This window comes from Musca vetustissima, unplaced genomic scaffold, assembly GCF_032173495.1.
Source record: "Musca vetustissima isolate MV318-11 ecotype Yass unplaced genomic scaffold, APGP_CSIRO_Mvet_v1 utg19436, whole genome shotgun sequence".
NCBI classification, from domain to species: domain Eukaryota; kingdom Metazoa; phylum Arthropoda; class Insecta; order Diptera; family Muscidae; genus Musca; species Musca vetustissima.
The window spans coordinates 419149-435590 of NW_026884542.1; the positions used below are offsets into that span (position 1 = coordinate 419149).

General features: G+C 32.8%; 1 protein-coding gene across 1 annotated transcript; it reads right to left on the bottom strand.

The window, feature by feature from the left end:
* Positions 1 to 2174: 2174 nt before the first annotated feature.
* On the bottom strand, positions 2175 to 11786 carry LOC133331507 (cytokine receptor-like). Its single transcript, XM_061539897.1, has 13 exons — positions 11710 to 11786; positions 11128 to 11282; positions 10104 to 10215; positions 9798 to 9928; positions 6391 to 6625; positions 5817 to 6306; positions 5444 to 5750; positions 4891 to 5369; positions 4713 to 4778; positions 4440 to 4624; positions 3030 to 4369; positions 2492 to 2557; positions 2175 to 2384 (listed from the first exon to the last, which is right to left on the bottom strand). Exons 1-13 carry the CDS (start codon positions 11726 to 11728, stop codon positions 2175 to 2177), a joined length of 3795 nt encoding a protein of 1264 aa, XP_061395881.1. The 5' UTR covers positions 11729 to 11786.
* Between the last annotated feature and the right edge of the window lie 4656 nt (positions 11787 to 16442).

The following is a 16442-nucleotide window of genomic DNA, read 5'->3' on the forward strand; positions in this document are numbered from 1 at the left end:
TTTTCACCAATTAATTAATTTAATTATTACCATTAATAACTTTAAACTCGCGTTTTTAACAAAATATCTGTCTATTGCCGCCAACATATTTATAATTAAAGAAAAAAAGAAGAAGCATAACCATGCTCAGTTGGTTGTTAACATAACAAATGCTTCTTCTTATTACATGATATGTAGACAAGTTGTAGAAAATATGGAGACATGTCGCCACAATAGTAGACAAAGGCGATACAACACCCCACATTTCCTTCAGGGAAGGAAGCGGTCAAGTGAAATCTTTGGAACTTCCATTTCTAAATCTGACATTTTTAGAATTTTAAGTTTCAGTTGGTTTTGTAGCCAAATAATTTGTGAATTAGAAACATTATGAGACCTTATGTTATAATAAATGTTTTTGACGGAGGTTTTGGTATTTCATTCACATTAGATATTATGTCTATTAACCATGTTTGCCTGTCCGCCAGTCTGTTAAAAAAAGGATATGTGGGTCCACGTTTTTATATAGCCCCCATATATTGCTACTCCCAAATATTTGACACGTTTGGCACCATTTTGATGGTGTTCGAAAGGAACATTGGCCTGCTCCTCGTTTCAAATGAGGTGCTATCCAAAACGTCAGAACATGGCAGAAAATCAGTTGACACAAATATTCGAGATGTGTGTTCTTTTTTATCGACGTCAGTCGACGTCATTGCGGAATACCAAATTGGTGTCGACGTCGTCGTAAAGTGACATTGTCTCAAAATTATATAGACTCAGGACGATTATCCTACCCACATCATATATCGTTCTAAATAGGCCTGAATCATTAAAATAATTTTGCAAACCACTGTCAATTTTTTCAGAAGGAGAATACAAGTTTGAAAGCGTTCATGGTACCTACTTTTTCCGTGAGGATTGATTTTCCTTGCGGATATTTATTCACGATAGAAGGAAAATGAAAAGAAAAAATTCCTTACGGATTTGATATTCATGATTGAGCTGTGTATACCCTGTTAACCACAAGGAAAGTCACCACCGAACTTCTCAGTGAGGTGGAATCGCTGGTAACGTAAGTACTTTGATTTGTTACAAGAGATATTCGAATGACACGGTATCAACATCCAGAATGTGTAAATTTGGAAAAGTACACTTCTAGTCAAATTAGAATTTGGAAATTAGGAATAACTTCATTTTTTTATTGAACGGACGATCCATTAGCAGAAATTCATGATACAGTCATTACAATATCGCATTTTTATTAAAATGTTAGATTATGTTACCAAATAAATATAGGCTCGTAATATACAAGAATTTATCATAACTTCGTATTAAGTACTGTGAGGCGGAAAAAAGTCAATAAAGTGTAAAAATGCTTATACTTTTGTTAAATATTTATTTCGTTATACAAAATATTGTTTTTTTTTTTTTTTTTTTTTTTTATTTTAAGGCCACAATGTTAAACGTGTTTTTGCTTTCTTTTTTGCTTTTCATTTAAAAGCTAAATATTAAAAATACTAATACACTTTGATTAATAATATACTTAATATGCAATATGTATGTAGGAATACAACAAATAGTTACAAATTGGCCTAACATAGGCATCATCTACTCTATTGACGTGCTGGTGTATTTTTGTTTAATGTGTTACATATATAAATTTTATCTCTTTAAAATAAACTTAAAATTAAATAATAATAATTATATTAATTAAAATCCTGTAAAGCAGATACTGTGACGAAAGTACACAACATGTACGTTAACAATTTCTGTTAATTTAAATTAGACTCAGCTAGCTGCCAAATACACTGGGTGTATTACAATGCAAAATGTATGAATGTTTGTGGATATTAATGATGAGCGAGATGAACAATGAAGGCACTTTCTGTTTTTCTCTTACAATTACAACTAATAATAATTACAATATACAACAACAAATACAAGTTTATATAGTATTCGTATATAGACATGAATGAAAACTTAACTATGATTAGATTGTACAATGTTTAAAAAAATTAATTTAGATGAAATGATGAATATATGGTCGAATGATATCTTATTCACATGAACGAACTTATGAAATGTGTATATATGTATAGCTTTATATTACTAAATAAAATCTCACTTTGTACAGAAGGAATTAAAATATAGAAAACAATTTAGACAATTGTGCTGATGAAGTTTTTTTAGAGAGCTTAATTAAATTGTGGCTGCTGGCCAAACGCTGTTCTCAGCTCATCTCGTGTAACATAGCCTGAAATAGGCGGCACCATATTCGCCATGCCACCTCCGCCATCATTCCCACCTCCGCCAATCACAGTCTGTGATATATGGCTCGGAACCATTGTTTTACTAAGTGCTTCCAGTGTTGTATAGCCATTTGTACTTGATGGCTGTATAAAATTCTGTAAAAGAGAAGGGTACAACAAAAAACGTTATTTAATTGCTAGATATTTTCAAGTGAAATAACAATTTAATTTGCATTTTATTACTATTTGGACATTTCAATTACGTTATGACCGCGATTTGTACACATAAGCAGAGCTTTGTAGGTTTTGGTAGGTAGTTTGGCATTCATCTATCACAAACGAAATTTCAAATTGTGACAATAAAAAATTGCCTTCAATAAAATTGTAGTCAATTCGTATTTAAACTATAAGAAATATTTATTTCTAATGTTGAGCTAAATGAATTCAGAATGAGTGATGTCGTTCTTGTTTACTATAAAAGTTTAAAAAATATCTAGACATCTTCATGTTTTACATTCTTTACATGACTATAAAGCACGAATTCATACAATGAATTAGTAATTACTGAACTAAATATTTACTAAGATACCGTAAATTTCATAATTCCATTTATAAATCAAAAAATACAATTGTTGCAGTTTTTGGCGATTATCATTGGCCACTAAAAGAGCGAACACTCAATGGCGTATAATAGGATATCTCCGAAGAAGAAATGTACATTCCGCGTGGAACATATATCATATTCTCATATACAATAACTTTACAGAGGGATGTACTAAAAAAATATACATTTTTACAAACCTTTTGCAGCATATGTGGTGCAACATAGCCCGTACTGCTTACTGGTATGTCACCCATTGTTGTAGGAACTGTTTGTATTGGTGACATTTGTGGTGTTATGTTGGCTGATGTTGGTGACATTGCAAATTTCGGTGTCGACAGATTACATATGTCGTGCAGTTTTACATAACCATTTTGTGACGGTATTATTGCAGCACGATCTGCTGTTAGACTATTCAATCCAGATACTTGTTTTATATATCCATTTTCTGTTGGTATGAATGATGGAGGCAATTCGGAGTTTTGCTTTCCATTCAATGTCAAAAGATTAGACGGTACATATCCACCATTATTGCCGGACTGTAACAACATTTTATCGAGTGTACTAGTCGACGAAGGTGGAATTATTAAACTGCTGTCGGTTGGTTTCAAACGCTCCATAACCATGTAAGCATCATCTACTGTGGACATTTGATGGTCTAGTACATCATTGTCGTGATGATCATCAGCCCTGACCGTTTCTACATCATAGTACTGGGTAGAGTTGTCGGAACCAATGTAACCACTACTTTTGCCCAACGAACCTGATGTCAACCCATCAATACCTCCTTCATCGACGTTTACATGGTCTCCATTCTGACAAATGGTACTAAAATCATTACTTATTGATGAAAGTAGATGGCGACTTTCGGTGTTAAAGAAATCTTTGTTGCGACGGAAGTCATTTCCGTCATCTTTCGTTGGATATGCCATTGCCTCCAAACCTGGTGGTAGGGCACATGATATATTTGCCATTTTTTGGTATTTATTACGGGCCACGTAAAAAGCTGCCAATACACCCAACGAAGAAACGACCACCAACAAGGCCAACATGGTAATACGACTTAATTTGGTGTCAGAACAGTTAGTCACAGGGCCTTTTTCCCATACCGATTTGTACAGCACATACTTCTCTTGATCGCTATATTTGCGTATCATTCTTTCCTTCTCCTCCGACATGCCACCATCTTCACATCGCAAATCTTCATTATCGCCAAAATAACCATTGTCTTGTGATAACTCATAATCAGAATCCATTGAATTCTTTGCAGCAAATATATACTGATCGATTTCGGATTCACGTAGGGCCACATTAACAGCTCTCACTTGCAGTGTGAAACGTTGATCGGCATCTCTACAAACTGGCAGATTGAACTTGCACGTGGTGTTTGCAACATTGGAAATATACTGACGTTGTATAACATCTTTGTGCCAAACCATTATTGCCACCTGATAGAACTCTACACGACCCGAAGGAACCTCAGGTTTGGACCATTGCAAAATATTTGCCGTCTCAGTTATGTGACTTGGATTCGAGGGAACTGCAAGATAATGCAATACATTTTAATTACAAAGTCGTAATTGACGATATATTCTGCTTTTAGAACTTACTTCCCACCAATGTTTTGACATTAATGTCGTTACTATGCTCAGAAGGTGCAGCATTAGTATATGCCACTATGTACACTTTATAATTAGTAAAGCTACTCAAATTCTCCAAAGTAAACGTCATTTCCTTTTTCGAACAAATGGAACTATCCAACTGGCAATCAATGATATGATTTTCATTGTTGTATCTGCAATGAGAAAAAGGGAAAACATTACAAATATGATTTATTGCTTGCCTTCCTTTCCCCTTGAAGGTAAAATTAGATAAATACTTACTCTATCCTATATTTGGTTAGTTTGCCATTGTGATGTTCTGGCGATAGCCAAGTTAGGACCGCTGAGCTACTGGTTATATTGTGGGCTCTTAGTTGTAAAGGTTTGGAGGGAGCTACAGAACAAATTGATGGGCATTTTAGAATCATGGCAATACAATACCGATAACTAAGATAATAACCTACCTTCTTCGTGGGTTTGCACAATCAGCGGATCACTCATTTTGCCAGTTTTAAATTTCGAGAAAACAAGCAATTCAATTTTATACACCGAATAGGGTCTCAATTTTTCAATTACAAACTTTTTGGCAGTTCCGAGTATGGTATGGGTTATGGGTTTGTCGGCACACGCAACCTTATCACCAATATTGTTATGTTGACGATGTACACGACAATACGTAATATTGTAACCTTCCAGCAATGATGTACATATGTGATCGGACCGCAGTTGAATAGTTATTGAGCGCGATGAAATGGACATGAGTTCTGGTTCCATTTTGCCCAGATCGGCTGTTATATCAGCCGCACACATCCAATGCATACCTGAATTGAAGTCACGATAATTCGCCGACACAGCTAAATTAAGACTCTGGTCGTCCTTTTGTGGTGTCACAATGAATTCCGTGGAATCGCGGCTTACATGTGCAAAATTTATAGTACCCTAAAAATGTAAATATCACGAAATTTTAAGATGCGTCCTGACTAGGGGAGATTGTCTCCAAACTACAAACATACCTTACACTCATCCTGCGTGGCTTTCCTCGACTGACACCAAAAAACGGTGTAGTCTACTAAACCTTCTTTCCTTTTGGGTGCACCCCATGACAGTTTATATGTTCGGTTTACCGAATCGTATACATTTTTTATCCATTCCGGTGAGGTCAAACTTGCATCATGTTTTGACCAGACCGGAATATTAATTATACTACTGTTTGGCGAATCACCTTCCGAGTTGCGACTTTTGATAACAAATTCATAGCGATGCTGCCGATGCCAGGGAAATTTGGCTGAAATCAAATCTATTTCCAGGGGTTCTAGTGAACTGTAGTGATGAAATACAAATAATATGAAAAAAATGCTCATGACATACAAGTAAATCGCAACTTACACTTTGGTACCGTCAATTTTCACTTGTTCGATGACATAAGTAAAATTGGGACCATTCATTTTATATTCCGGCAATTGATGCCAATAGAGACGGACTTGTGTTTGTGTAGGAACAATGTAAAAACTGCCATTATCGGTAAGTGGTGCGGCATCCGGCGGGCAAGCTGCTGTGCGAAATTTCTGTATATATGGTTCACTCCAATAAGAATCATCGAATCGTGCCGACTTCTTAACACGTACTCGGACACTTAACTCATACCAGACATACGCAAATGGTATATCGCGCAAGATGATCTTGAATTCAGATTGTTTTTGACGTATTTCATAATTGGAATGGCTCATCCAATCAACATTGCCGTCTTTGGGACGCAAACGAATGTCATACTGTAGACCCTTAGATTTGTAATAGCTGTACTTGATGTTGTACCATTTGATAATGGCCGAATGACATGTTATATCCTCAAACGTGTACTCTGGCCTTGGCGGAATTACTGTAAGTTGGGAGTTATTACACATTAGAATCGCGTTCTTGTTTTTATTTTTTTTTTACGATTTTTGTTGTTTTCAATACTAACCACTTTCGTAATTATTAATCCAAAAAGTTTGCACATTTGTGCCCACACCATTTTCACCCCTCAACGTAAAGTTGAAGAATTCATGATTTTTCTGATAGTTATTCTCGTCCATTGTCAAATTACATATTGCCTGTTTCTCTTGGATTTCCAGAGGACATGTTTGTATATAGTTCTGTGAATAAATTGTACGATAAACACGTTTTCCGCTTTGGTCCATATAATAGGTGCGATATAACTACAAGTTTGTGTGTTTGTAGGTGTGTGCCAAACAAAAGGAGTGCACATTTCAAGAGAGCACAAGTAGCAGTGATAGAAGTGAAGAAAAGCCCGTGATAGTAGTAAAATCATGCATGTGTAAGTGTTTCAATTTCAAATCCAATAATGTTATTTTGTTTGTATTTTTCACGTTGATGTTAATTGATAAATAAGGCAGAGTATATAACCACAACCCCAAACGTCCAAATATATATCCATTCATTCATTTATTTTGCAAATTGTTGTTTGTCATGTGTAGGCACATGTGTGTACATGTATGTGTGTTTTTGTGTTCGTGTTCGTGGTGTTTGTAATTATTATTATTGTTTATACAAAAGTCCAAACGTTAATTGATTGAAAACGAACGAACGGACGGACGAACGAACGTAATGCGGTGGTGCATGGAGTGGTGGTTGGTTTATTATCACAGAAATTGTTGTTAGTAGCCGCAGATAAGTTCGGTGCGTTAGGGAATGTATTTACGATAGAATTTCAATGTGGATAGTGGTAGAGTGTTATTTTTTATTAGTACAAATATTGTTAAAGAACATTAGTTACATCAAAAATAGCGAAATATTAGCATGCACAATAATCCCAAAATATGTAAAAAGAAAAAAGATTAAAAATAAGAACAACATATTAGTTATAAACAAATTAATTTAATTTTTGTTTTTTTAATTATTGGTATATAGAAGAATTTTGATAATCATTTCTTTGTTTGCTATATAATACATTTTTTTTGCTAATCAAATATGCAGATATTATTGCCTACAACATTATTCTATATACCAATATACCAAATTAAAAATAATATAACTTTTAAATGGCTTAATGTTGTCAATGAGAAATAAATATTTTTAATTTTTGAAAAATGAATGATTTAATGGTTAGCTATAAAAAAAACTACAATCAAACATAAATTGTTCATTATGTAACTTTAAGGGGACCCCCCCCCCCTTCTCGGGGTCAAAATTTTTGTTGATATAATTCGAATCTACACTGATTAAAAAATGTCTCTACAAAATTTCAAGTGAAAATCTCAAGAACTCTTGAAGATATAGCCGATTTATTGTGTCAGCATCAAGTGACGGCTGAAGGGCTTCTCAAACTTTAAACGCGTTTTTCTCTAAACATTTTTTTGCGAATGGCGGGCACGATAACTCAACAACTAATAATCCAATCGGTTCCAAATTTTGCAACGTTTCTCTGGGAGTGTATAGCTCTCGTATGAACTAGGATAAAGCCAATCGGTGAAGATCTTCCTTATTTTTTAACTTAGTTTTTGGTAAAAAATCGGCGATTTTCCAAAAATATTTTTTCAAAGGTCCACCATTTTGTTAATTTTAGAGCGAAGTCAATAATCCTAGTTCATACGAGAGCCAGACATGTACTCTTTCTAACACAGTTGAAATTTTTGGATTCCGATGTTCCAGTGAGGAGTTATCATGCCCGCCATCAAAAATAAGGACTTTTCTTTAATTACAAAAAACAACAACAAAACAATAACAAAAATTTTTTGTAAATTATTTTTCTTCTCTTTTAAATCTTCAATTATATATGTGCAAAGTTACAAACCTTAACAAGCGTTGGTATTGATTTACCAGCCCATTGAAAATCTTGAAAAATTAAAATCGAGAATGGGGGGGGGGGGGGGGGTTCCCTTAAAACGGAGAAATGTAAAATTAGTGTTTTAGCTTTAAATTTTATTTTTATGGGCTCGCCCGTATGTGTTATGCCTAAACTATTACCCTTTTCTACAATGCATGATTCTATCTATACTGAATTTTCATATATATTCTGTGCATCAAGAACTTGAAGTTAGAAAAATAATGAAATTATGAATCGGTCCTCGTATATTATATATACCAACCAACCTTATAGAGTAGCACATGTTAGTCTAATCAGACAACTCTGCTTGTTTCAACGACCATCCAAGTGATGGTTTTATTTTTTTATTACCACCAAAGTTGATTAATTCTTCCAACGAAGTTAGCTTATTAATACTTATTATGGAAATTTTTATTAGAGAAATCCATATATTTGTGTGAATTCAATAAAAAAAATTAACACAGTTATTTTGGTACGGGATTTGTTTTTAATTTTATTAAAATTTGGTTGCTGGACATTTTATTTGAATTCATTGGAAAACCGTATCGTTTTCATACATAAAATTAATTATCAACTTGATGGATAAAGCTGTCACATATTATTGGAATATAAATAGTAACAATAACATGGACTAAAATACACAGTATAATTTTTTGAAACATGAACATTGTGAAAAATATGCATTATAACTGTTGAACATAAAAATCTGTTGAAAGTGATATCATGGCAAAACGCAAATAATGTACTTTGAAATTTCTTATAACGGTCAAGGGACCGACAAAATTGATCGCTATAAGCGATATGTCGTTTTAAACGATATCAAATATAGGGCAGAACTTTTCTCGGAACTATGGGATAAGTCGTTATAACCGATATGTCGTTATAAACAATTTCGTATATGTATATACAAATTAATATATTTAGAAAAGGTCGTGTAAAATGTATAAAAATCGCAAAAAGGAATAAAACACAGATCACAATTAATCAATTAAAATGCTTTATTAATATTTTATTTAGATAAGAAATACGGAAACTGCTCCAATATATTCAATGATTTTACGTGCATACGCCTTATGCAATCACTACAAGAGAATATGATATTCGATATCGACCGTTCAGTTATTTACATATCGATATATTCTAGTTCGACATAAAAATGTTTATCAGAATACTAAGAAACCCCCCAGTCAAAGTACAACACAGGCTATATTCGCATTACAACTGTTATCTATTTATAAGTTAAATAAGTAAAATGTGAAAAAAGGGGTGCAATAAATAAATAAACTGTATGTATGCATTTAGCAATCAATAAAACCATATGTAAATATTTGATTAATTACTAATTCCAATGTTAATACATAATAACCTCTAGAAAACGAGCATATTGAATTTGTGTTAAAAACTGCTACTACTACCACTACAGTGCAACAAAAATACGTGTAACTTAAAGCTAACTCAAATAATGAGCTACTACTACATTATGAGAGGGGAGTTGGGGAAATAAACTTAAGAACAAACATCATGTTAACATATTGTCAACTTACCGCCGATTGAGCCGTATAGTTTAAACTGTATTTTGTTAGTATAACATTGTGCGGTATGGAGAAGTTGCACACCATATATGTGTAGTCGTAACCACGACACTTAAAGTCTGTAACGTCCAAGGGAGCAGTACCTGGGTGAACAGAAATGAAATAGAATGGTATGCGTTAGGCAGCTGTTGGGTTTGGAAACGACGCATGTACGTAAATGAACGATAATAAAAGTTTGTGAATTTGTTTTTGTTTAAATAAAAATGACACAATTTCTCATTTATCGTACACTGGAAGGAAAATTGTGGGCGAACTTACCGACTGACACGTGAGTGACGCCAATGCCCATGCCATCACTTTTACACACATAATTACGATCTTGTTCTGTGGCATTTCGTAACATGAATGTAATTGTGGCTTCATCAGTAATCTGAAAAAAATAAGATAAAAAATAATAAATAACAGGAAAACAAATTAAAATGACATGGAAGTTGAGAGGATGGTGAGTTTGAACAATGTGTTTTTGAAGTATTTCTTGCTACAGCGACGTTATGGCAAGAATATAAAGTAATACTAGTCATATATCCCATAAATAAACTGTGGAATTGTACTTTAATTAATAGACTTCGCTTATTAGTACAGTGCTATTATATATTTTTTTTCAATCCCCTTTCATATTCCTCTACTATATTTATTGATGGTACACAATAATATCAAGATATTGGACTTCCAAAAAGAGTTTCGAGTTTTTAATCTTCAACGTTCTGTCATGATTTGAGGGATACAAAGAACTAAAAACCCAATACAATTCTTATGGAAGTATACCAAATATGCAAATTGATGTTCTATCCACCAATCAATGACCATTTGACATAAGTTTTACTTTATTTTTGGTATAAATATCATAGACAATTTCTTTATAATTTTTTGAAAATTTTTAATATTGTACATTTTGAAACAACAATTTAAAAAAATATGTGTCCCCAATTTATAGTGTTTCTTACTGCGAATTGGATTTTTTTTGCACATGTAATTCATTACAATCCCTTATTATAAGTTTGATTTATTGCTATCTTCTAGTTGCATTTGTTCTAAGCTTTTAAAATACACAGCTATAAAATATGTAACGACAATATGCATGCAATTTAAAAGAATGTAAAATTATTTATTGTGTTTTTTAACTTTTATTTTTAATTTTTTTTAGATAAGCATTTATTGATTGAAAAGCACGCATATGTTCTTAAGCACCTACCAATACATCGATATTGTTTCATTTGTTTGCAAAAGAAGTTTATAAACATTAAATGTATTCTTATCATTATAGCAGATAACAGCTACATACCTCTATATCCGTTTCAGGTACTCTTTTTCCCGTATCTTCTTCAACAAAATACAATGATGAGCTATTGACTTTGTTGCCGAATTTCATTAAATTCATGCGACATGTTATATTTGCATTGCTGTTGATTTGTATCTCCAGTCTGGGTGGTTGGGTTTCTAATAATAAAAATAATTTTTTTCGTAATTATAATTAAAACGTATGAATAAGAATATGCAAATATGCCAGTGTAAACAACTAAGTTAGGCCAAATGTAAACACATAGCTAGGCTAATGTTTAACTATGACTATATCGAGCAAATAAAAACGTTTGTTTAGGGGCTTGTTTTTAAATGTCAAGATTCTGTTAAAAAATAACAAAAAATTGCCATACGCTTGTGTTCTGCTATATGCAGGTCCATGACTACCAAGGTGTGAAAAATATAAAGATAAACAAAAAATTCAAAAATATTTCTTATTATTTGCTTATTTTATTTTTACGATTAAACAAACAAGTTTAGCGAAATCTTTTTGTACGAAAAGGTCGAAATGGCAAATTTGCATGTACGAATTTCAAACAATACGAGTACAATTTATAACACTTACCGCCCGGAGAATTGTGCATGGCACAATGGGTAAAAGGCAGAATCACATAGAATACGGTTAACAAGAACTGCAGCCATGATGATAAACTATAAATAAACAAGAAGATACAATATATTTTAATAGCCATTAGTTATTTATTCAGGGAGTTAAATAAAAAAATTAATTTGCTGATGACATCTTTACCTTGTCCCGCAGATATTTTAATATGACATGGAAATATGAAGAACCTTTTTAATATATACCAAACCTATGTATTTTGCCTTTATTATTCTTTACAGACTAACACGCTCCATGAATGTGGTAATGTAACCTTTAGATTCTACTAAATTATTACGATACGTTTAGTTTTATTATGTAATGCGATTTATGACCTTTGTGTTTCGAACCCACCCCAGTAACAACTGACGTTCATTGATATCGGTGTAATAGACATAGACAGGTATATGCTGAACACACCGCAAATTAACCCATAGATATAAACAACACATTTTATAAATAGTAAAATGAAACAATAAAAGTGCAAACTCTTCTTAATGTGTGTGTGTTTCCTGCTACTGTGAGAAGCTATATTAAATTCAGAAATTCCAGTCATGTCAGAACAAAAGAATTGCAAGAATTTGCGATTAACAATGGATTATTCATCTGTAATACTATTATTTTCATTTCCAGGATGCGTTATTAGTTCAAAAACACACGCACAACTAATTCTAAAACGCCTCGGGTGACTTCTTTTGACAATTGCTGAAATTGCTGCACATCCTTTTAGTGGGTGTGTGCACATTTAAACGGAAGTAAAGCAATTACCCGAATACAAAAATTCCAGGCGTGACATGAGCAGGTAACTTTTAAATATCAAAGCCAAAGAACACCATCCGAGCATTTAAAATCGATTAGTGAATTTTCCTTTTAGCAACTCGTAATTTTAGGAAATATAACTTCCAACAGGATTTTCAGTAAAAGACAAATTGTTTGTACCATATACTCTTATCAGTGGGATGTTATGCCAAGCCGTTGGCGGTCGATGATAAGTCCAGATTTAAGGAACTTTAACATGTACACATCTCACTGGAATTGAACCTGCATTTCGCTGTGGGCATTTATCAATATGCACCACACCAACATCTACGCCTATTTACGTTTAACCCTCATTACTAATTGGTTATCAAACATAGCCAAAGTAAATACTACCTACCAAGCTAAAACAACAAATAGAAATGAACAACAACAACCAATATCAGCTGCCACAAACTGAATACCTGTGTGCGTGTCGAAAGCAACAACTGTTATATTATTTTGAGAAAATGTTAGACGCGACGTAAAACTAATCGTGTTATGTGAAACTGGCACCACCTATTTTACTTAGTAGCATCTTATGTGGTCATAGATAAAACACAATGGAAAAATGCTGGCTGGAGAAGATCGACAAAGAAAGTAAATTTTACAAAGCATGCAATTAGAGTGTCAAGAATGAATGCAGGTTTTTTTGATAAAGAACTAAAAGGTTTAAAGTTTTTTCTCTTTCCAAAAATAAAATACACTCAGGGTTTTTTTTTATTAAAAAAATTGAAAATCATTTTAAGGATTTAGAAATTCCCACAATGGCGCACTGGGGGAATCGTTATAGAGTAGGGAGGAGTATTAAGTATTGATAAATATTACAAATGCTGTATTATTTAATGAACAAATTTGTAGAATGAAATCCGTAATCAAGTCCAAAATAAAAGAACAACAGTAATAAGAACCTGAGCGGAAAATATAATACTGAGAAAGCAGCAGAAAGTCGTAGAAAAATGTATCGGATTACTATAAAACTACATTTTAAATGCAGGTATTGAACAATATCGCCCATTAGGAAAGTGAGCCGTATGAAATTTACAAAAGTGATCCCAATGTATTTAGTGCAATATTTTATGCTATAAATAGAGCGAAAAAGAACGAACCGATGACTACATATGCCGGTAGTCAAGCGGCCCTAAGGTTGCTAACATTCCATTACACTAACCGTTTCAGATCCAGTTTAATAAATTGTGAGATGTGAAAATTTTGAAGAGAAGGGTCTGTAAGTCTTGATTTAGATTAGGCGAGTTTACTTGCGGCAATTCTTATGGTTCTCTTTTGAACTTGCTTATGGTTCTCTTTTGAACTACAAGGCAATTCGGTTTCAAAATTTTATTTTTATTTGTTTCAAATAGTTTTTTTCACATTTAAATAAATATAAAATGTCAAAAAATACGAAATACACAAAACGAATTGCCAGAAAATTGTCGGTACGAGCAATTTTTTCCATTTCTATTCCCCTTGCCCCTCTCTCCTACAAACAAAGACTTGCTGCAAGTAAACTCGCCTAATCTAATTCAAGACTTATTTAATTTTTGTATTGGTTTAGTATTGTTTTATGGGCATAAAAATTTACTTAGAACGAACTTAATATGTGGCTCAATTTTTCTACAAACACACCAGAAAAATTACTAATATCTTTGGGTCTGAAAGTGTTAAATAGTTTCAATTAATTGACAACTTTTTAATGCCACATATATGTATGTCATTTCAAGCCAAACATAGGCAAAAACATATGATCGTAACATTTAATTCCATCGCCAACACAGAACCCGGTCGCTAAGACACTTAATCTAAGAATATCGTTGGCTTAACTTGTAAAGGTAACAAGTCCAATTTTCGATAAAGAGGCAAAATACATCGATCTAAAAAAATAAACATAGAGTTACCTCATTTGTTATTGTTGTCGCTGGCTTAACATCATGTAAAGGCTGTAAGTCCACTTTTTATTTTGAAGATTTTGGACATGATTTTCAGTCGAATTCCCTGTAATTTGGTATTTTAGGTACTTATGGGGTAGCTCACCTTCCAACCAAAACTTATCAATATTGGTCCACTTCTTAGGGTACCGCCCATATAACGTTATCCCCAATATTCGACCTGCCTAAATATCGACGTTTTTACTTGTTTTTTTCATATTTTTGAATGAATTATTATTCCAAAACAATCTTTACTCTTTTAGATAATATTAACATGTAAAAATCTAAATTATTGCAGTAATTAGAAAATGTAATGATAGTTAAGATGTAAGAAAAAAACCTAAGTCCATTAAAACTTGCAAACTTAGCGACACAACAAGCTCTAAGTCCCAAAAAGGCGAGTATCTCCACAAATACTTATTTTTTTTCATTTTGTCACCAACCAAAACTTATCAATATTGGTCCACTTCTTAGGGTACCGCCCATATAACGTTATCCCCAATATTCGACCTGCCTAAATATCGACGTTATTACTTGTTTTTTTCATATTTTTGAATGAATTATTATTCCAAAACAATCTTTACTCTTTTAGATAATATTAACATGTAAAAAATCTAAATTATTGCAGTAATTAGAAAATGTAATGATAGTTAAGTTGTAAGAAAAAGACCTAAGTCCATTAAAACTTGCAAACTTAGCGACAGAAAAAGCTCTTCCTTAATAATCCCTTCTCATAATCCATCATGGGGAGTTCCATCAAAGGGTAGTTCGTCCCCTCGGTCGGCAAGGATGGGAAAGTGAGGCGTGGGAAAGATCGATAAAAAAAAAATATATATATATATATATATATGTGGCATTATATTTTCTACTATAACGCTTTACGAATAAACACCAATAGATTTTTATTTGTTCGTAAACCAGCCTAATTTATAGGTTAGATTTTATATAACCACATATTATTTTTCAACTGCACTTTAAGAGTGTGGCTAGTCTGTTATCAACCATTCATAGTTCCTTATAAAACCAAATTTATACATTCTGCATTTTAAGAAAAAATTATACATTCTAAGAAATACATGTGCATATTTTAACAAAAATAATTCAACAATTCAAAATAAGTATAAATATGTATGAAATCAATCAATTCGTAAAATGACCACTCTGCGCTCGATAAGACGTTCCACGCTGATAATAGCGAATACCAATCGATGATAAAAACAAGAAATAATTTCTAAGAATTGCAACAATTCGGAAAACAAAACAAAAAGTATAATTTAAACATTTGGGATAAATGTTAAAAACAAAATAAACTAAAAACAAACGCCAACAGCATTCACACTCTTAAGTGTAGGTATGCTAAACAAAATTAAAATTAATTTTTAATAAATTTAAATTAAAAACAAACAAAATTCTCAGAATACAATTCTATACTTTTTACGATTCAAAATGATTTGTGGCTGCTGTTGCCTTTTTTAATTTATTTCGATTTTGGCCTTTTTCGTCATCTCTCGCGCACAATACCTGTTTTGCGATCAAAACAAACCAAAAAAGAAGAGAGAATCATTTATATAGGTATGAAGACATGAACATATAAACAAATTTACGTATACCTACGACTACCTATTCAACAACTATCTATTCCCCATTTTTATGTCCAACATTTACGAGGGTACGTACATTCGATGTCGATCCTCTTAATGCATGAAGGCACTTAAAAAGCTTTTAAGACCAATATCTTGGAGGTGACAGATACGCGAAATGACAACAGAAACCCTCAGCGGAGGGGAACTGTTATCGCTTTTTATCTTGGCTCGTCTCGGAAGGTATAAAAAGAAAAATTAAGCACGAACTTGCCAACTGAGGTCAAGCAGAAAATATGTGTACGTATGTACGAACGATCAGCAAATGAATTAAGCAAAACAAAGCAAAAAATTAAAGAACAACAACAACAACAACCATATAGTACGGCAAGCAAAC